The sequence below is a fragment of the Epinephelus lanceolatus genome, chromosome 20 (genome assembly GCF_041903045.1).
Source record: "Epinephelus lanceolatus isolate andai-2023 chromosome 20, ASM4190304v1, whole genome shotgun sequence".
NCBI classification, from domain to species: Eukaryota; Metazoa; Chordata; class Actinopteri; order Perciformes; family Serranidae; genus Epinephelus; species Epinephelus lanceolatus.
Genome location: NC_135753.1, coordinates 27,288,567 through 27,309,703, shown reverse-complemented (window position 1 = coordinate 27,309,703; position 21,137 = coordinate 27,288,567). Strand labels below are relative to the sequence as shown.

Below are 21,137 nucleotides of genomic sequence, written 5' to 3'. Positions count from 1 at the left end.
ATTTGTATTTTATTCTATTTTATCATATTTTATTTTATTTTATCATTTTTTATTTTATTTTATTTTATTTTATTACATTTTGTGTTTTATTTTATGTCATTTTATTTTATTTATTTCTGTATTTATTTATTTTTTATATTAAATTACATCAACTACATATGTTTTGGTGAACGACATCAAAAGTTTGGGGGGGAAAAAAGCTATTAAATTTTGGGGGAAATAGGCTATGAACAATCTATGCCAGAAAAAAAAACACAACTTTAATAATAATAATAATGATAATAATAATAATAATAATAATAATTAGTAGTAGTAGTAGTAGTAGTAGAAATTCCGCCTCCTTTGAATGCAGCACCTGCCTCCCAGCCTACATTTCCCATCAGCCACCCTCCAGTTATTGTGTGCACCAGTCATTTGTGCTCGGTGGAAAACAAGCTGCCGTTGATTGTAACAGAGGGCAAACCTGAAGAGCAAGGTTGTATGTAGCTACATCTGCGTTTTCAGTTTTATATTTGACATTCTTAAATGTTTAAATCTCTAACCTTATAACAAACAATGACGTATATGCTCAGTTAGCTTCGGTGTTAGCCCTGTATGTGTGCTGTAGCAACAGAGATGCTAGCTTGTGTTCCTGGTGCCGAGCTAAGGCTGTGTACAGCAGTTAGCCTTATCTCACACACCAGACACACACATAACCCTGAGTGGAGCCAAAATGTAACGAGCCCTGATCACAAACTGACAACAGCTGCTGTGTCACTGCGGGAAACAATATCTCTAATACTACAATGCTTCTGTATCTGCTGTTGCCTCAGCTAGTTTTCGTTAACAGCTCCGTGCTGCAGCACCCAGACAGTCCTTTAGATATATTAACATATGTAAGTTATATTAGGTTGGCAACACGAAGTCGTCTTAATTAAATAGTTACCGTTCACATTGAGGTTGTTGTGCCACTCACACGCTGTGACTCTTGCAGGTGTCCAACATGTCTGTGGACTGGGTAGGATATGGGTACGCAGCCCTCATTGCATCCGGGGGAGTCGTTGGTTATGTGAAAGCAGGTATGTGCTGTATTTAATGTGGGGACCGGTGGAAGGAAACACTTTTCAGGTGTCTAAAATATTTAAAAAGCACCAAAGTTTTGAGATTATAATGACGTTTGATGTGGTATTTGCGTAATTGTTAACTTTATTTTATACATCACTGCGTCTCTGAAGTTCTTTGCATTTTAAAACTAGGATATGTCTCTCCCATAACACACCTGTCAATGAATGCTCTTCAGCAGTGGTGTAATAGTAGTTGATGAGGTTAGTGTGCTGCTATGGACAGTGGCAGGCAAAAGTTTGGGCACCACTGGTCACAATTTAATTCACTGTGAGTAGTTAAGTAAGTAGAAGATTGACTGATTTCCAAAAGGCATCAAGTTAAAGGTGACACATTTCTTCAGTATTTTAAGCAAGATTACTTTTTAATTTCAATCTTTTACACTTTAAAAATAAAAAAGGAAAAGGGCCTGAAGCAAAAGTTTGGGCCTCCTGCATGGTCAGTGCTTAGTAGCGCCCCCTTTGGCAGGTATTACAGCTACTAAATGATTTTTGTAACCAGCTATGAGTGTTTAAATTCTTGTTTGGAGGATTTTCTTAATTGCAAAAGGCGTCTACCTCTGTGAGATTCTTGGGCCGTCTTGAACTGCGACCCCTCTGACTTCTTTTTGGAGATACACATATTTCAGTGTCTTTATCGGCAACTCCCTAACCTGGAACCCACATGTTGATAGTCTCTGTAGCAGATTACAACAGTGGTTGCATTTCTCACATTGTCTGAGATGTAAGATTTTTTATCAGGCAGCCTTAGTAGTTTTGACTGATCCATACAGTGTGGGAAATAATAGGTGTCAAGGAGCACATTTCCATGCAGTCTATTTTTGAACAGTCCAATAAGATCATGAATGACTCCTCGTGTTCTGCATACAGAGTACGAGCTGTTGCCCTCTGGTAGGAGATTAAGAGGTCTTTTTAGCATATGCTGTTATTTATATATTTATTTAGCTTTCTGTGTTTCATGGATATAATATTGAGGTGTCTATGTGCTATGTTGTATGTTGTGTTTCTATGGCTGCAGTATGGGTGTAGGGCCCAAGTTAGTGTTGGTCTTGATCTTGCATGCGCTGCTCTTTTGAGGTCTTCCCACAGATTTTTAATGATGTTTAGGTCAGGGGACAGTGAGGGCCATGGCAAAACCTTCAGCTTGCTCCTCTTGAGGTAGTCCATTGTCGATTTTGAGGTGTTTGTTCAGGATCATTGTCCAGTTATAGAAGCCTTCCTCTCTTCATCTTCAGCTTTTTAACAGATGCTGTGATGTTTGCTTCCCGAATTAGCTGGAATATATCTCTATCCATTCCTCCCTCTACCTGTGAAATGTTCGCTGTGCCACTGGTTGCAACAGAAGCCCAAAGAAGCTCATCCTCTACTTACTTAACTATTCGCAGTAAATGAAGTTTTGAACAGGGGTGCCCAAACTTTTGCATGCCACTGTACATGGGTAGCCAAATATATTCCTGTGCCTTTTTGTCTGATAGGTGGGTATACTATAAACAGCCACAGAAAGAGGTGAATATACCCCGTATACCACATACTATCCACTACACCACTGCTCTCCATTCTCATGGATGTCAGGTACAAGTGTTGACCTGCTTTGTGTTGTGTCTTTCAGGCAGCGTCCCCTCCCTGGCAGCCGGTGCTCTCTTCGGTGGCCTGGCAGGTTTGGGAGCCTACCAGATCTCCAATGACCCCAATAACATTTGGGTGTCCCTCGGTTAGTATAGTAAGAATATACTGCACATGATGTGAATGTGCTGCACGGGGATAGGTGAAGAGTTTCTGTTTAAGGACAATCATGTGTCTCTGTGGTTGTAATCCATCCTGATTAACCACCCTCCACTGACATTTTCCACCACGTGGTGTCTTCCAGCTACATCAGGAGCTCTGACAGGCATCATGGGAAAGAGGTTCTACGCATCCAGGAAGTTAATGCCAGCTGGCTTGATGGCTGGAGCAAGGTATCCATCTAATACCATTTCACTGACTTTACCTGCATGAACATATTCAAGGTGAAGCTAATGAGGATTTCTGGTAAGGATGACAGTAAGAGGGTGTGATGGTTATTTCTACGGAAGCAAATGTTCTTGATAAATGTGTCTGTAATGGGATCATTAAATAGACCTTTACTGTTGATCACTCCTGCTCTGAAGCTAAAAGTCAAAGTCAGGGATGTGATATGTCCTTTTTTTCTTGTTTCAGTCTCCTGATGGTGGGGAAGCTCAGTTTGGCGTTGCTCCAGAAACCCCAGAGTACCTGATGGAGTGAAGATTCTAATGTGTACCCAATCTTCTGTTTAAGGAGCAGCCTGTCAGCACTTGTCATTCACTGTTAATGTCATTTTGTAACAAAAAAAGAAGTGTATATTTGAGGATGAAATATAATACCTTGTTTATATATAGGAATGGTTGTCTTGTCCTTTTTTTGAATGAATGCTTTAAGAACTTTGACATATTTATTTGTATAAAAAGGTTTACAAAATGTTAAGTGAATTCAATGCATAATACAAAGAGGTGTGCAGTTGTCTTACAGCACCCACAATTAGCAATCATTTCTGTAGACATTACACTGAAGGTTTTTTTTCTGAGAGTAAAAGCAGAGGAAACAGCATTGTAGGAAACATTAATTAATGACCGCTTTGTCATCTGTAGTAAAACAATACTTGACAATAAAAACTACTAGTAAAAAAAGAAAAGTTAGATGCTACATTTAAAGTCTATTGAGAATACCCCAACACTAACAGTAGTATTGGCTCACACTGTTTCCCACAGGAGTTCAGTGGGATTGTCTTGCAGACAACATCAGTCTTGATTCAGCATCATGGCAACCGTTATCTCCGAAAGACAGAGACTAGTGCACATTTACAGTTCGATCCTACATCTCTAAGGCTCTCTGGAAACAAAATCATGCCACTGTGGCATTAAAAATGTCTCCTCAGAGTGTGGGATGTACATCTGTGACTACTCTGTCTGCTACCAGCTACCTCCATATTGGAAATTTCTGTTTCAGGGAACTTACAGAATTTCCTCCAGGTTCAAGTGTGATTTTAACTCTGCTTGCAGTTACCTTCCTTAGCCAAAGATGTGCACCACAAGGCAACACAGTCCAACAAGCTGCGCAACATTCTTTCTGAACTACCGATTTCCACCATATTTGGATGTCCAGTCCACCCTGCCGTGGACAGGCTGTACAGCCGGCGCTCTGGTCAGGAGATTCCCAGAGGTTTTCCCCAGGGCGGAGTAGCTGCTCCCCTTCATCTGAGTCCTGTCTGCCCTCCTCTTCCAGCCCTCATAATCTGGAGGAACATGCTAGTCAGTCAGTTTGTCTATCCAGTTAATACAGTAGCTATAAGGTATCTGTCTTCATTAACAGCAGTTAAACATGATGTTTTTGAAGCATCAAAAGTAAAGAGACATGTTGTAAGCAAAAGCAAAGGACAGGGAAACAATACAGAGGAACAGCTCTAAAAATATGACAAAATAATTCAAGTAAGTGTAAAAAACCTTTATAGCAGCAACTAGAAAACAGCAATACCTTCATTAGTTTCACTCAGAGATGAGTTGGACACGGTCTTGGCTTTTGCAGATTTCGATTTTTCTTTTTTATTATCAGGAGAAGAAGAAAGACTGACTGAAGGAGTGAAGAGAGAGAGGAGAAACATAGTACCAGTGAGAGTATGGATGGAAATATTGAAGAAAAGAAAAATAAGAAAAGAAGTAAGAGTAGTCAGCCATGGCATAATGGTCGAGTAAGGGATGACCATACAAGACAGCAGTTATTCTCACAGAACAGACCTACATAAACAGGATTTACTTAAAGGGTAAGTGTGGTATTTTTCAACCTGGACCCTAATTTTCCATGTTTTTGTGTCTCAGTGACTGATGGGAACAGCAACTTTGAAAGTGAAACTGAAACAGCAGCCGGCAGCAGCACAACAGGCTGCAAAGTAACTATCTGGGGCGTGTTTAAACCGTCAATTTGCGTTAACTTAAAGTGCTTGTTTTTGTGACAAATAGGCTCAGATTATTACTCTATTTGTCTAACATTACGGAAAGGATCTGTATGAGCCACTTAAGCACATATTTATATTTGGAAAAATGTCTGTGTTGATATATCATACAGGCTCTGCTATTATTTAAATTTGCACAACTGTTTCTGTATATTTTGAAGAGTGTATGTGTACAAAATAAAATTTAGAAAAACCATCTTGGTTTGTCTTTTCACTGTTCCAACAATCACCAACGTTGGTTTGGTTTAAATAAACCTTTTTCACACAGTTAGATGTAAACACATGCTGGCTCTATACACACCAGCATTACTGTTTATTTAAAAAACAAAAAAGAAAAGGACCTTTCTCTTAAACAAAAAGATCCATCTCTGTAAGGATCCTTTCCATAATGTTGTCAGACATTTAAAATGATAAGATGAACCTGTCAGTGGTTGAAACAAGCGCTTTTAGTGGACGTAAATTGACGACACAAACAGAGCTGCTGTTGTTCCCATTAATCGTTTTTTTTAAAAAAAAGCATGGGATAACAGGGTTCAGGATTAAAGATACCAAACTTATTCTTCGATGAGGAGTGCAGCTTTTGAGCCAGATAAGTGGGGACATGGGGAGGTTATCTGACCTAAAAGTACCAGGAATCACTTTGTTCTCTTAACTTAGATGGAATAAAATCTTACTTGTGTGCTGGCCGGCCAAAGGAGCGAGCTGGATCCTCTGTCCCACTGAGCCCACCTCTTTCTTTTGGAATGAAGGGATATAACCACCAGACAGGTTGTACTTGGTGCTGACAAAGTTCCCTAAAAGAAGAGAAAGATATGACTTTATTTTTGTGCGTATTTATTGTTACACCCACCGGGTGCCCGACCAGCGTTTGCTTCTAGTCAGCGTCACTAAAGCTAAAATAACGTGCACCATTTAAAACACAAAAGCATACAAACGAAGAAAACTTTGGTAAACACACCTAATAGATGTTCTCACACTTGGCTTTACTGATACAAATCACTTGTGTGAGTGTGTGTGAAGTGGCTGCTGCATATGCAACAGCTACTGTAGACCCAAACAAATGACTGAGGCCAAGTGACTGAGTCATTCAGCTTCTCCAGCGACTCCATTGATCTGCTTCAGCAGCAGCCACAGATGGTTATCAGAGTAATTAGTGAAAAGCCTCATTGTTCCCTTAAGAACATGTTGTGGTTGTGGTGCAATTTAACATCTATTTAGCAACTGGAGTTCTTGGTTTTCTGGTTAAACTGTGTATTTGTACCCTTGTCTCCTGCAGAGCCTTTAGCAGCTGGGTTCTTTTACATGTAAAGTCGCTGGCTGAATACCTGAAGCTGGTTGCATCGGCCAACACTGACTAGAATTAATGTTTGTATACAAAATAGCATCAGCATAGTTACTTGCAGTTAAAGGGTCATTGTAATATTTTTCAACCTGGATCCTATTTTCCCATGCTCTTATGTCTCCGTGACTTATGAAGGCAACTATTTCTGAAATTGGTCGATGGAGACTGTTAGCAGCAGTGAAACCGGCTGCAATCTAGCCACTCGGGGCATTTGTGCACCATTGATTTATATCCACTAAAGATTTTGTGTTTGCCACTGACAAGCCCAGATTATCATTTTAAAGTATGACAACACTATGGAAAAGATCCCCACAGAAAGAGACCTTTTTGTTTCAGAGTAAGATCCTTTTCGTTTAGCCAGAATCAGCCCCAAAAATCGTGATCGCCAAACTCCCCAGACTCCATTTAAATAAACAGTAATTTAAGCGTGTACAGAGCTGGCATATTTACACATCTAACTGGTTAAATTAAGGGTTTATTTAAACCAAACCAAAGTGGGTAATTGTTGGAACAGTGAAAAAATGAACCAAGGCAGTTTTCCCGAATTTTATTTTGTTTCAGTGACTTTGAATGAAGTGTGTTTTATGATAATTAAATTACTGTTTTTTTAAATGGAGTCTTGTGGGTTTGGTAATAGTAATTTTAGGCTGTGTCTGGTTAAACAAAAAGGATCTTACTCTATAAAAGAAAAGGTCTACCTCTGTCGGGTCCTTCCCATGTTGTAAGACACTTAAAATAATAATTTGTGGCAAAATCAAACACTAACGGTGCGCAATTGCCCATTAACGTTACATTACAGCCTGTTTTGCCATTGCTGGCTGCAGCGGTCTCACTCAATACTGGACCAATTTCAAAAACTGACATTTCTAGTAGTCACTTAGACACAAAAAATGGGAATATAGGGTCCAAAGTTACCCTTTAAGTCAACTTACATCATTGCAAACACAGCAAAACAGTTCACATGAAGTCATCGCATGTAAATACCTTTGGAGAGATCAATTTTCTCCAGTATTCTTTCTTTAACAACACTTTTCTCTGGTGGGCTATCCTCAGATTTAGAGCCATTCTCTTCTAGTCTCACACCAAAAAGTAGAGTCGGAGGAGATATGCATGCATTCAGAGAGAAAGAAGGAAAAGAAAAATAGAAATCAGTGAGGAAATTGAAAGACAAATATCATATATACGTTAGCAAAGATGAAGCTGTGTCTCAACTAAAGTTAACAGAGAAAGAAAAAACAAAAAGAAAGGTACTTTGATTTTAATGAAAAGTTGTATTCATGAGTAATAGGTGTATCAAAAGGTGTGTGTGTGTGCATGTTAGGAGGTGGGACAAATGAGCAGGGGGTGCAGTTGAGGGCCATTTAGAAACACTTGATCTTACACCGACAGTCTTAATCTCATGAATAAGCAATAGGGAGGGAGAGACAAGGTGAAAGAAAGAGACAGAAGAAGGCAGCACAGCGGGGGCCCATATTGTGTGTCTGTCTACATGACAAATGATTTATAGAGGTCTCCCTTTTCTAAAGCCACAGACACTTAGGCTCACTCCTAACGCTGCTTTGTCAATGGCTCCATAACTACTGATCAGGAGACATTAGCTGCATCATTAGCATTTAGAGCCTTTGTGGCACAGAGAGGACAGTGTCATATTATGTAACTGTAGGTGACACTGACAGTCGCCAGGTTTCCACTGCACGGCAAAATGAGACGAGTCACGGTGTAGTCATTCACTTTTCTGTGAATAATTGGGCTTAATGTCTGAGTTTGTTGCCAAACAAAACGCGTTATAGGGGGTAAAACAAGCACTGAAAGAGTAAAATATTCACTGAAGAATCAGGGCACAAAAATGGTATGCATTAAAAGGCCCTTATTTCTTTTTAGTGACTTTTTTTAATCATAGAGAACTCATGAATATCCTGGAACACAAGTCATTCAGCTCTACAAGCTGTTGACGCAGTTGTTTGGTTATATGATTTCTTTAACGTTAGTGAATCTGTAAACCCGAGCCACGTCTACTGCGCACTCCATCAAACCATCTTAACACCTCCATATCAGACATCAGTCCTTACCTGCGTTGGTTCTGACAGATAATCCTCCTCCAATAGGAGCGAGTGGTTTATTTACAGTGTTTGAGGAGTTCTCCCACAGGTCCCGCAGCGTCATACCACTCAACTCCTTTTCCCCAGAAGACGACTGATTCTTGCCGATCAGCCCTTAAAGCAAAAGGAAGTTTGTGAAAAATCAAGGGTGCAAACATTTAAATCACCGTGTTGCATTTTTGTAAAACTGTCCGACTCCATGGGAATGCAATGATGCCCGATTGTTTTGTTTTTCTTGATATGAGGATGATGCTTTGTTTTAATGACCAATAATTATTGACATTTGTGTTTGTGGACCAGCTGATTTGAGTTTTCAAGGGAAACTTTCCAAACAGGAAATTTGTTACACCGGCTGTTTTTCAAAATGTAATTAGATCTACAAGCCGTCATGCTTGACAATAAATCAACTGACTCAGATAAACAAGGTCTGAAAAGTCATTTCCAGGGGAGTTTAGGACGCAACATGATGCAAAACCACAAAGAGAAAGGAAACATTGCTTTTATAACACTATGTTGTGGTGACCTCATTCCAGTGATAAAGATGACCTGCTTGGCTGTCAGTTGTGCAGTCTTACCTGGCAAGTATCGTGACTGGCTTAAATAGTGCTGCCGTGCAGCAGATCCTGGGAGATTAGAGTCCATTTGGCCAATCTTAACATTGTTGGGTAGCTTAGTGACAGTGCTGAAGGAATATAAAGGTTTCTGCTCCTTGGGCCTGAAACAGAAACCAGACGTTTAAAGGTCTGTGACCAAACTTCATTTGTAACAGAAGTGCATCACATTAAGTCTTATCATATTGTCGAAAAATGTATTCAGATTGGGCAGAACATATTGCATATAATTTTATAACCCTATGACAATGATAAAATGCTTCACAACTCAGATGATCTAATCCCATCTTAAATTATCCAGATCCACTTCTGTTCGGACATCACAGCACTTACTGTGGGCGGTGCTCTTTACGGTTCCTCTCCTCCTCTGCGTTCCCCAGGCTGGGTCTCTTGGAGTTGGAGGCGGCGGTTTCTGAAGGGTCAGATTCCTCCCAGCTGTCTGAGGTCTTGGCCACCGTCTGGCCCCAGCGTCGACGGCCACTCTTCAGCACCCCAATCCCACCGCCACCAACACTGTTCTCACTGCCCAGAGATGCTGCTTTCTGCAGAAGCAGACAATACATGTCATACAAGTCTTCCTTCTTGGAGGAGGAGTCCAATTTCCAAATATAAAGGATTCCCTTATGTTTTATTATCAAGTCTTTATTTAACATGAAATAAAGTAAAGCTGTGGTTTGCATTAAGACACTCACTGCATGGCTAAGGCCTCCTAGTTTACTCTCAGACTGGGGAAGGGGGATCTGCTGAAGAGGCTGATGGTGTTGCTGCTTTTGGTTTTTGCAGGAGGATGCGGAGGCTTTGGACTCAGAGGAGGACTGCTGGGGATCAGCCTTGGACTCTGAGGCCTGCCTCTGGGCCTGTGGCCTGGCCTGGACTTTCTTGACATCCTGGCTCTGAGGACGAGGCCCTAAAATCTGGCCTACCTGGAAGTACGGGTAGCGCAGCGCCTAGGCAAGGAGAGAAGGGAATACATTATGAATAATCTGCAAGCACTGTTTTCCAGCAAAATCAACACTTCTTTTACCTTATGTAGTCCATAACAAGAGAGTCACGGACTTTAAGCCCTGTACATACAAACAACATGAATCAGAGCATTGTGTAACTTGCACACTCAAACCTGCAGGGAGGTGTGCGTGAATGCAAAAGACATGTTCATAAACGTATACACCAAACAATTATAATAACTTGACACGAAAGCATGTAAGAATGACAGACACGCAATGTAGAATTCATCCAACTCAAATCATTATCATTTTTGCTGAGTAAGTTTAAAATGACTCCGAAGTGCTTCCTTAAAGTGGGCTCTGAGTAGATATTCATCCTACACCTGGGAGCTTCGTAAGCAGAGAATGGAAAAGCACCGTCACTCCCTCTGGAAAGGTATTTCCGACTCAGCGCCCATAGAGTAATCCAACTGTCTCAGAGGGGTGTAAATTATATCTAACTATGTGATGACCATGTGCTATACATAATATGTATGACGCATAGCACACAGGTAGAACACAGAGGGAATGAAGTATGGCTTAAGATCTACTTAAAATGACTGGGATTAGGATGCTAATGCAGTCTCAGTATAGGGACTACAGATAATCTGCATGTAGTGGTGAGTGTTGTTGCACTGGAATGAAAATCACATCTCTGAAGAAGGTACGTTTTCATAGGTTTAAACTAAAAGTGTGTCCTTGGAGTCCAGGTTATACTTGAGGCAGTCACAGACACATGTTGCTTTTGTCCCCTCTGTGCAGATTCATAGCGCTTAATACTGTCACTCCCAATAAATGGCATTTACATCGAACAGAAACAGCAAATAAAGTCTTAAATTCTCATGACATAAACAAACCTTTAGATTCGACCTTGAGGCTTGGTCTTGCCTACCTGTACAGCAGTGGGTCTTTTTTTGGGGTCCCACTGCAGCAGGTCCCTCATCAGGGCGATAGCCTCATTGCTGGCATTCGGGATGAGGGTCTTCAGGTGGGTCGGCACACATTGGGGAAAGCGAAAGTTCATAGCAGATGCTAGCTGGTAGCCCTCTGACCAATCCGACTAAGAGAAGAGATAATCAGATGGTCATCACTGTTGTACTATTGTGAGGGTACATGTACTCCCTCTATGTAGATCATTTATAATGATGCAGAGGAAATCCAACACCTGAACACCTGCATTTCCAAATGCAGTTGTACAATATATATATGATAAAATATGCATGAATAACAAAAATGAGACTTTGTCTTGTGGGCTAATAAACTTTTACAACTAATACACCCAGAAACAATGTCACCGCATGCCTTGCCTTGTGGCTGAGGTCACAGACCAAAAAAAATGGGCTCTAACTCTGCTCAGCAATCATAAGAATAATAATGGCTTTGGGGAGGGCTTTTTAAATGAAGTGCATGTCCTGTTCAGCATGGAGCACACTTAAGCTGATTTGCACCACAGAGAGAGGAACGCTGCTCCTGGCCTACTTACATACTGTTTGTTTCTATATGGTGAACACATTTTCTCCAAACAAACTGAATCATATCTTTGTTAATATAATTTCAATCCATTTGACACTGGGTGTTTACAGTTAAACTACCTCTCTACATTCAGTCTCTTCTCACCTTTTTGACGGTGCCTAATACTTGGCAGATCTTAAAGATCTCGTCCACTTCACTGTTGCCAGGGAAAAGAGGTCTGAGAGTGTAGAGTTCAGCCATGATGCAGCCCACAGCCCACAGGTCGATGGGAGAGCTGTAGGTAGACGACCTGAGCAGGACCTCTGGAGCTCGGTACCTGGACAGAGAACAGACTCAAATAAACCCAGCAGACAACAGAAAAACACAACATAATGATTGAACTCACAAGCAGCCTAGCACACTGTAATTGATGCCTATTGTCTCTCCTCTGTGTTTCAAATGACTACTGATGCCTTGACAGTATGCTCACCATCTGGTTGACACATAGTCTGTGTAGGGAGGTTTGGAGCGGATCTCTCTTGCCAGTCCAAAATCTGCTATTTTGACCAGTTCTGGACCCATGCAGAGCAGGTTCTCTGGCTTCATGTCTCGATGAAAAAAACCTGTAGAGACGTTAATATCAAGCAAACAATCAATGCAACTATTCAATATTAGTATTTTACATTCAGTGCAATGCAAAACTCAAATAGCACAAGAAAAGGAAAACGGAGGAGCTGCTAAATGGGTGTATATGTGCGTTGTCCTTATAAATTAAAAAAAATGAAATGTTTTTTATTATTTAACCATGGCCATATTGTTTCTCTGAACGTAACCAAGCTGTCTTAGTTACCTTATCTTATCTGCACTGTGCATTAGTTGCCACATGTACCGAAAGAAAAACTTTGGTAGTGCATTTAGCAGTTACAATATTAAAATTCTTTGTTATATTTTGAAAAAAATAGAAAAAAACAGCAATCCAGGTGGCATTATATTTTCTGACAAATATACTCTGCTATGGAAAGTAGTTGCATATGAAGGATCACTTTACATGATCCAAATTCTAAGCATGAAGACACAGGCAAAACCTTAGACTGCGTGCAGACTACTGAACTTCATCTTTCTTTCTTTCCTTTTTTGTGAAATAAAAGTCAAATGTCTCTGCTGATCAAACAGGTATACCCAACGGAAGCTAAAATGCTATAAATGCATCTGAACATAAACATATCTAGCAGGCATACAGAGTAAAACAAGTATATTACATGTACTTTACATACATCGTAGAGCTTGAGGTGTTCTATCTGAGGGTCACACTAAATTACAAGACTTTTTTTACAGCATACCATAAAACTTCAACCAGTAGCCCGGGCTATTATTTGCTTAAATTACTAAAATCAACAGGCCTATATATGGGGCAGGCCTTTCATTCCTTTCATACAAAACTGTTGCTCAGCAAAGATCAGGAAATACAATCAAATTGTTTCTTTAAACCAGTATGAATATTACTTGTTTAAAAATTAGGCTTTAGATGATATATCAATCATGAATTTGATAGCTCCAACAGACAGTGAGTTACGGCACTCGAGGGTTACGGCACCCAGCATAGCGACACAACACCACTTTATCTTGTTAAAACAATACTCACAACTTTTATTTTTATGAAAAATCCTTTTAATTCTTTTGATCTGAGGACCCTTACATACTAAAGGAATATGAATAACTTACAGGGTAATCGAGGAATGGACACTGGTTTGAGGCAGCCAGCAACCTGGATTTATATGTCCAAAGAACTTCTATAAAACAAAATAAACTGCTTGGCTAATTGAGACAGGCATTGATTTGTCAAAATGTGTAGCCACACTGGGCTAGTAAGGGACTGGGCTTTTAACTGAAGTTTTAGAGTACACCCAAACCAACTACAGACAGGCCACGCTACTTTAAACAGGTAAAGAATTATAGAGTAAAGCCTCTTACCATGCTTATGTACAAAAGCCAACCCAGATATCACTTGAAACATGATGTTCCTAATTTCATTCTCAGAGAACATCTTATTCTCTCTAACAGCGGAGCAAAGAGGCAGCAAAGGAAGGAGGGAGGGGTAAAAGAGAAATTAAAGAAAAGCAGTTAGAAGAAGGAGAAATCCTGAAGAGCACATGCGTCCTGGATGTGTGGAAGTGTAGGACTGTACTATAAGGCAAACACAGGCTGCCTGTGAATGTGTTTGTTTGCATTTACACACCAATAAATTTGTATGAACGAGTTTATGTGAGATTCTTTAAAACTTGCACACATCCATAAATTATAGAAACGCAGACCAGTGAGTTAGAGGTCGTAATGAAGGGTTCACAAACTACAAGATTCAGATCAGTTAATCACCAATTTGACAATTCAGGGTTGAAATATTCCATATTTCATAGATTTATAGTTTTCTGATTATTTTGATGCTGTGTAACTGTTCAGTGAATCTTGCAGTAAGTGACCACGCTCATGCACTTGCAAGGCATGAAGAGAACACAGTACACCTACCATGTTTGTGAATAAATGACAGGCCTTGTAAAATCTGAAAGCTTATGTTTCTTATCACTGACTCGGGGAACAGTTTTTTTCTGCAAACATAAAATTGATAGAATACTCTTGAGCCTGCTAACGTTAGGATCATTACATTAACAGCATTCAGTTTGCTCTTGAACACACACACGCACTGTAACTGGTAAAATATGCTGAAACACACATGAAAATATTCATTTAACCATTTAAAACATCACAGGCTTTCTTGACTTGTCTGCTTTTTGCCTTTCACAGGTGACAAACACAGGTGTGAGCCAGCGCAGTGTACACCTGGGGGTTCCAAACTAGCAAAAACATCAGCACTTCCCCCAGAGGTGATGTTAGTCTGGGTGGCAGCTGTGTACAAACAGAGCAGTGTCTAATGCATGGCATGGTGTGGTGACAATAACATAAAATATTCCACTGGAAACCATCAGATCCTGTGAGATCTTACAAATTATACCAATTAATAGTGTTAATAAGTGTCTAAACCTTTTTTTGCCATGTCAGGCTTGTGCTCCCAAACAGATGCTGACATTTAGAAACTTCATATATATTCATATGATATCAAACTAGACTGTGTTATACACCTTGTACAGACATTTGCATCTTACAGTGTGTTATTTTCTCTTCTTACCTGTCCTTCATAAGCTGGTAGAGATTCTCCTTCATGTACTCAAAGACAAAGTAGAGGTGATCGTTCTCTCTGATTACCTCCTTCAGTTTCACCACATTCGCATGGTTCAGCTTCTTCAGTGACTGGTATGACAAATAAGTAAGAAACAAAAGTAAAAGTAAGAATAATGGCACTTGTGTAAATAATAACAGGTCAGTAAAACACAGTGTCAGGCTGGGCAATATATCGATATCACATTGATATTGTGATGTGAGACGAGATACCACCTCAGAGTTTGGATATCATAATATTTCAAGACAAGAGAAAGCCTTAATTGTCATTGTACAACTAGTATATAAAGTTGATCAGTGCTACGGCTGGTCAGGTGCCAATTAGTCAATAAAACAATCAAGTAAAAAAACAAACAGAAATAAATAGTGTAAAAAAAGTGTTGGTAAGTGTCTTCTTTTCTTGGTGATAATGGCTGTATTATAGTAAAGTGATATAATTGTATGAAAACTTAATCCACACATACTATTCAGGTCAAATTTGACCTGTCCTAACATTTGACAGCAGTAAAAACACCCTAAATGCCATTTTTTTAGCCTGAAATTTGACAGCCTTTTCTACAGTGACCCACAAAAATGAAAATATTTAAAAATCATAAGATTATTCAGTTACCTGAGCTGGCATTTCAGTAACTAAAGGAGAGCAAAACATGCTCAAAACTTGCTGCAAATGTAGGAAACACATATGCTAAGGTTGTACACGCAAGGTTTCCTATCACTGCTTTGAATGTGAGGTTTTGTTTTTTGGTTAAATATCAGTTAATGCTGAATTAAAAGTTAATTACTCCTCACCTTTAAGGCCAACCACAACCTAGCACCTCTCCAAACTCTTTACACACCTACACCCACACTCTCGGGTCTTCCCCTTCGATCAACCTCACTGCCCCGCCAGCCCGCCTGACCACAATGAGGTCTAGAGCCTTCAGCCGCTTTGCTCTATTATCTCTATTATTATTATTAGTGGTAGTATGAGATAGTAGTTATGAGGATTTTTTAATAATATACATTAGCAGTGAGGACAGTGTTTGATGGTTGTAATGGTTATAAATGCTTATATAATTAACCCCACAGTTCCAGAGTGTTCTTGCCATTTTCAGTTTCAATAAAATACATTCACATCATTATGGCTGTTATGTTCTCCTGCCTTAGGTAAAACAGGACATGATACTGAGTGATTGTAGATGTTTTTTCTTCATAAATGAGTGGTGTAAAACCTAAACTACACTCTCTCTCTGCTCACTAAAACATTAATTAAGGATAAATCATCCTTTTAAGGTGATTAGGTAACACCCAGATAGGCTTGGTATACATCCCAAACATATCTGTGATGAGAACGAACACGAAATCAGCAGGAGGAGAGCTAGATATCATTATCTCTAAGCACCTGGTGGCTAAAACAAACAGCTCATGGAGGTTGCATTGATTTACATTGTGAAGCGTTCAAGTTCTATTCAGTAAAACTGAAAATATTGGGCAAAGGGGGAGGCTCGCCTAGGGCACCAAATGTGCTAGGGCCGCCACTGTCCCATAACTTGCCTGAAGTGTCACCATCCTTACCTTCACCTCTCTTAGGTTCATACATTCTTCCCAGGAATAAAACTTCCTCTTCATTCTGTGAAAGAAAGACAACACCAAACAATAATTTAGAGCACAGATCAGATATTTTAACTACAAAATACAGGGAATATAATGTAGGCAACACGCAGTACAGACACTATCCTTACAAAACTGCTGTCTCCATCAATAATTCATCTTTTTTGAGGTGTCTCTAATTTCAGCTCATTTCATTTCAAGAACAAAACCAGCATACTATACATTCAAGACTGTTAAGTGATACATATTATATTCTACACTGTACAGGCTTCACCATTGTTTTCTTTCTACTTGAATTATGATGTATTAAGTTATCAGCTTTATCGCAGTACGTGTTCCTCTGTACATTACAACCACACAGCTGCTGGTGTACAGGACACCTTTATGACAGCTCTTCTTCTCTGTTCAACGCTACCTCTCCCTCCAACTGGAATTATGTAACAGTTACAGAACATGCACATATCTTTTTCTCCTCTCTGGGCAGCTGCCAGTTTCGGCCGGCCCTTCCACAATGTCAGCAACCTGACACACTCCCTCTACTTTCACTCCCTTTCACCGTCACCGTGTGTATTGTCTTGCATGGTAACCAAATGATCAACCAGTGGACGCATCTCCCCAGTTTCTCATCTATTATTGAACCTTGCTGCCATGCTGCTGAAACAAAGGCGTGTAAGCTGGTTTGTTTTGCCCCCGTCATGGCAGGAAACCAGTGGCCCTCTCAGTATAATGTTAACCCAGGGCAAAGTATGACAGTCCTGAAGTACATCTGCTTTATAACACTGCATGTAGGCAAATATCAGAGAGGTGATTAATATCATATCAATGTATTGTCACGCTCTCACAAAGAGAAACAATATTTTAATCTTAAAAAATGATCCTCACCTCTTGATAGCCACCAGCTCTCCAGACTCGTTGCTTCTCCCCATCAGCACACTCCCGTAGGTGCCGTCACCCAGCTGCTTCAGGGTGGTGTAGCGATTCATCATCTCTCAGGATGGTTTCATCAGCTTGTTAACTTTCCGTCTGCGTAACAAAAGTTGGCGAAACACAGTGCAGATTTATTGATACATGTCTCTCTCGTCTCCGGAGGTGTTCAGCCGTTCTTTTTCCCAGGAAAGCCAGTATGTCAGGATGCTCACCAATTCTTGAAGATCCAAACTCATCTTGCGGTAACTGATCCGTTGTTAGAAAGGTTGGGTGCTGGTGATGTAGGTCAGCCAAGAGTCGACACTGTGTCTTTGGGATCCTTCAGTGACAATAAGGAAATTATTATTAGCAGCAGCAGATACACACCAACTACAAATACAAAGTGCACAGCAGTTAGAAGCTTTACCCGCTCACAAAACTGGATTTTTAAGAGATCTTAAGACAAAGCAAAGCGAGGACCACTTCTTGTTTTTTTCCCTGAGTGAGGAGGATTAGGTGTGCGTCTCACTAGTAGGAGGCTCCAACATGACCACACAAGGGAGATGACAAAGCCAGCCCTAGGCAGATTAGGCCAACAGGGATGTAAATAGGATGTTACATCACCATCATGCTTACCGGCATCCACCGCCGTCCCCAAGCACCCTGCCTGGCAAGAGGATTTGATTGACGCCATAGGCCACAGTGATCACACTGTTTATACTGCACAGTATATTCTGCCAAAATACTTTTTAACAGCAGTTGTCAGACTTGTGTGATACTGATATTCTGCATTTTCTTCTGGTAAAAAATAAATATCTCTGTACTGTTTTTTTCCCACACATGACTTTAGTTGCATTACCCATCCTCTTTGCTGATGACACTAATATTGTCCGATCACAAGCTAATTTTACCGATCATGTACTGAAAATGGTTCAGAATAAACAAACTTTATCTTAAGTATTAGTAGATGAACAAGTGTCCTGGAAAGACCACACTGAGTTGTGTGTAAAAAGACAATGAAGTCACTCAAATGCCTTTGCCTCCTTAATCGCTCGACGCCTTACACTTATAAGTGGGAGCAGGAGGAGTCTCACACACATGTCCAGTGGGTTTTCAAAATAAGGTATACGCTGGGTGGATCTACAGGTAAATTTTACAGGACATGGCAACCATTTCTGACACATACAAAGACACTAAAACGGTGTGATAGTTCATAATTGATTCTTACTTAGAGCAAATTGCAATGTAGACTGGCTAGAGACAACTGTAACTGATGTATAAATCTATTTGTATGATTGTGTGTGTGTGCGTATGTTCACATTTAGACTTATGTTGCTGTCTGCTTATGTATGTCTGAAATGTGTGTCTGCCCATGTACACATGTGTACTGTCATTTTAGCTTCCATTTTAGTCCTATACAACCATTTTTTTTCTTCGCTTCTGAGGGATCGGGGCATAAAAATGGACAATATGCAAATGTTTGTATTTTGGTATTCCACTCTGGATATATTACAGTAGTAGTTATGTTGTTGAAAACACGGAAAATAAAATTCTAAAAAAGACTATGAAGTCACTGGGCATCATTAGAAAACTTACGCATCATACTGTCACATCGTTTGGGCCAGTACATATCCTTCTTCCCTGCACTACTACTTGTAATCCAAAAGAAATTTGTCCAGTTTGCAACTGCAGCAAATCGTTGGGAATCATCGGCTCCTCTGTTCAAGAAATTAAATCTGCTGCCAATGTTTAATATTAACATTTATAAAACCAATATTTTTTTTGTATAAATCTATGTTTTAAAAGTACAGCTTATCCAACAAGACAAGCAGAAGATATTTATCTTCCCTATTACCGCACAGCACTTGGACAATATGCTCTGGAACAACAGTCCTCACTTCATTAAAACCTGTCCATCATTACCCTCATTTAAATCTGAATGACTTAATGTATTAATTATGTTTATGTGTTATGTGCATTTATGCTTATTATATTTTCTTGTTTTGTCTGTTATACTCTCATGTTTAGGGGAGAAATATTGTTTGTAATAGAATAGATTTTACATTCTAGAGGGCAGGTTTTCTCCAACACCATCCCTAATCTTATATACTTGTTTTTAATCACATCTTTTGTGTTAATAAAATTCAAAATATTCTCACATCTGCCTCATGTCTAACACCTTAGAGATAATAAGGTAAACTGAATCGCCTCTCTGGAACCCTTTAAGCCTACCTTATCCTTTTGCACGGAGGATTCACGCTGGATTGCCCCAGACAGTTTCTCAAACAGAAAACACAGGGAAAGTCTGTGATTTTGGTGGTGCCAACAAATGTATATATCATAATATCCAAGCAGAGTACAGCTCCATGTTTCATAGTACTCTAATTTCTTCCACAAAACAAATCTGGCTATTTGAACCATCCTCAAGGTATAAACTCAGCCATTAAAAGGGTGGATTCAAAGAACATTTTCTGATTATGAGAGCGGTTGTGACCAACAAGTTGCAAGAAATCGTACCTTTCTTCATCAACTCACATAAAGTTTCTTTTGTGTAAGGCAGTTAACACAGGTGGTGCTGGTTAACTGAAAAACACCATCCATACCCTGACATAATGTGGTTAATTAAATGTCAAGGAAAACCAGGTATTTTTTGGGCTGAACGGTGGTTAATGGGTTTATTGGCAGCAAAGAATGAAATGCATACACACACTCTGAGCAATAATTGCCTCATAAATGTGAGCTCCAGGGTGTAAGGATTAGAAATCCATCTGTCAGCTATTTTCATGAAACTTCAGTGAAGTGTGTGGAGCAAAAACCTGTCTCCTTCCTGACCTACTATATTGAGGTTAAAGGAAATACAGAGGTAAGCCAAGGGCCGCTGAACAAAATAAGATTAGTGTTTATTTCACTGAATGGGGCTGGGAACTCCCGTCCAAAGATAGTGCCCAAACTGGATTTAGCTGTGTGACTAATTATAATCATAGTGTAGTTACATGTATGTCCATTATTTTTGGCTTCTCAGTTTATCCCACTCCCAGTGTAAAGTAGAGATTACTTCTCTGAACAAGCCCCTGCTTGATATCCCTGTCTCCCTAACACAATAAACAGTAAGACAGGTCGAGAAGCCAGGCTGCTGGCACGCACTCAGCTTTCACATACTGCAATCTGTTGTGGAGGGATTTAAAGGGAATTAAGATGTGTCCAGGCCCCGTGACATTAGGAAGCTATTCAAGGTCAATTATATTGAAAACACACGTGGACTCTGAAACAGAGAAAGTTCAATTTGATCATAACCTCTGAATGCGATTACTTGGTCAAATAACAGTGTAGTTAAGTATCTCAGCTGTCACACACATTCAACTAACTGTCCTTAAAACTAGGACGTTACCTTAGACACAGCCTAACTTAAAATAGGCCTAATAATTCAAGATTTGAACTATCTAAAATTCTGTCAGATAGACGGTGTGGCCCCAGTTCACTGACACAAACTAGAGGTAAATTTGTAGTAGCTCACGTCATTTTGACAGCTGAGTTCAACCATTTTTGCTCGCGCCCCTTGTCCCCTCGGTTAGTCCCTTGTTCCCTCCGTTAGCCCCTTGTCCCCTATGTTTCGTGTAGTTTTAAACTCACCATGGAGGTTGTAGCTTCTCCCTTCAGCCGTTGTCTGTGCCCGCTGATAACACGACGTGACATCAGATAAAATTCACCTAGTATCTAAAACCTAGGAGCTCTGACTACAGGGTGCGTGCCTGTGCGCGTGACTGCTCCCCGTGGAAACGTACACACAAACGCGACGCTTGCTGAGTTGCCAGGTGACGAG

At 40.0% G+C, this 21,137-nt stretch overlaps 2 protein-coding genes across 12 annotated transcripts; one reads left to right on the top strand and one right to left on the bottom strand.

The window, feature by feature from the left end:
• Window positions 1-373: 373 nt before the first annotated feature.
• Window positions 374-3,499, top strand: tmem14ca (transmembrane protein 14Ca). 3 transcript variants are annotated; one of them, XM_033638642.2, is made up of 5 exons: window positions 374-475; window positions 974-1,058; window positions 2,710-2,811; window positions 2,968-3,055; window positions 3,297-3,499. In XM_033638642.2, exons 2-5 carry the CDS (start codon window positions 983-985, stop codon window positions 3,352-3,354), a joined length of 324 nt encoding a protein of 107 aa, XP_033494533.1. In that variant the 5' UTR covers window positions 374-475; window positions 974-982; the 3' UTR covers window positions 3,355-3,499. The 3 variants fall into 3 exon arrangements, with proteins under 3 accessions (XP_033494533.1, XP_033494534.1, XP_033494532.1); XM_033638643.2 differs by having other exon boundaries at window positions 416-478; XM_033638641.2 differs by lacking the exon at window positions 374-475 and adding an exon at window positions 660-875.
• A 36-nt stretch (window positions 3,500-3,535) lies between these two features.
• Window positions 3,536-21,089, bottom strand: mak (male germ cell-associated kinase). 9 transcript variants are annotated; one of them, XM_033638629.2, is made up of 17 exons: window positions 20,948-21,089; window positions 17,551-17,657; window positions 17,294-17,434; window positions 16,376-16,430; window positions 14,772-14,893; window positions 14,114-14,193; window positions 12,081-12,213; window positions 11,756-11,927; window positions 11,031-11,198; window positions 9,848-10,102; window positions 9,489-9,697; window positions 9,120-9,259; window positions 8,515-8,658; window positions 7,430-7,516; window positions 5,778-5,897; window positions 4,629-4,724; window positions 3,536-4,389 (listed from the first exon to the last, which is right to left on the bottom strand). In XM_033638629.2, exons 3-17 carry the CDS (start codon window positions 17,395-17,397, stop codon window positions 4,229-4,231), a joined length of 2,046 nt encoding a protein of 681 aa, XP_033494520.1. In that variant the 5' UTR covers window positions 17,398-17,434; window positions 17,551-17,657; window positions 20,948-21,089; the 3' UTR covers window positions 3,536-4,228. The 9 variants fall into 9 exon arrangements, with proteins under 9 accessions (XP_033494520.1, XP_033494518.1, XP_033494519.1 ...); XM_033638627.2 differs by lacking the exon at window positions 14,114-14,193 and adding an exon at window positions 13,562-13,644; XM_033638628.2 differs by lacking the exons at window positions 14,114-14,193; window positions 20,948-21,089 and adding exons at window positions 13,562-13,644; window positions 17,745-17,825.
• Between the last annotated feature and the right edge of the window lie 48 nt (window positions 21,090-21,137).

Excerpts from the sequence above, each read along its gene's own strand:
- mak (XM_033638627.2), bottom strand. The coding sequence starts at position 17,397 with ATGATGAATCGCTACACCACCCTGAAGCAGCTGGGTGACGGCACCTAC. Across the intron at positions 13,645-14,771 it reads TACCAGCTTATGAAGGACAG|AGAGAATAAGATGTTCTCTG; the intron begins GTAAGAAGAGAA and ends CTCCGCTGTTAG. Across the intron at positions 9,260-9,488 it reads CGTAAAGAGCACCGCCCACA|GCCCAAGGAGCAGAAACCTT; the intron begins GTAAGTGCTGTG and ends TTTCTGTTTCAG.
- tmem14ca (XM_033638641.2), top strand. The coding sequence starts at position 786 with ATGCTTCTGTATCTGCTGTTGCCTCAGCTAGTTTTCGTTAACAGCTCC. Across the intron at positions 876-973 it reads CTTTAGATATATTAACATAT|GTGTCCAACATGTCTGTGGA; the intron begins GTAAGTTATATT and ends TGACTCTTGCAG. Across the intron at positions 3,056-3,296 it reads GGCTTGATGGCTGGAGCAAG|TCTCCTGATGGTGGGGAAGC; the intron begins GTATCCATCTAA and ends TTCTTGTTTCAG.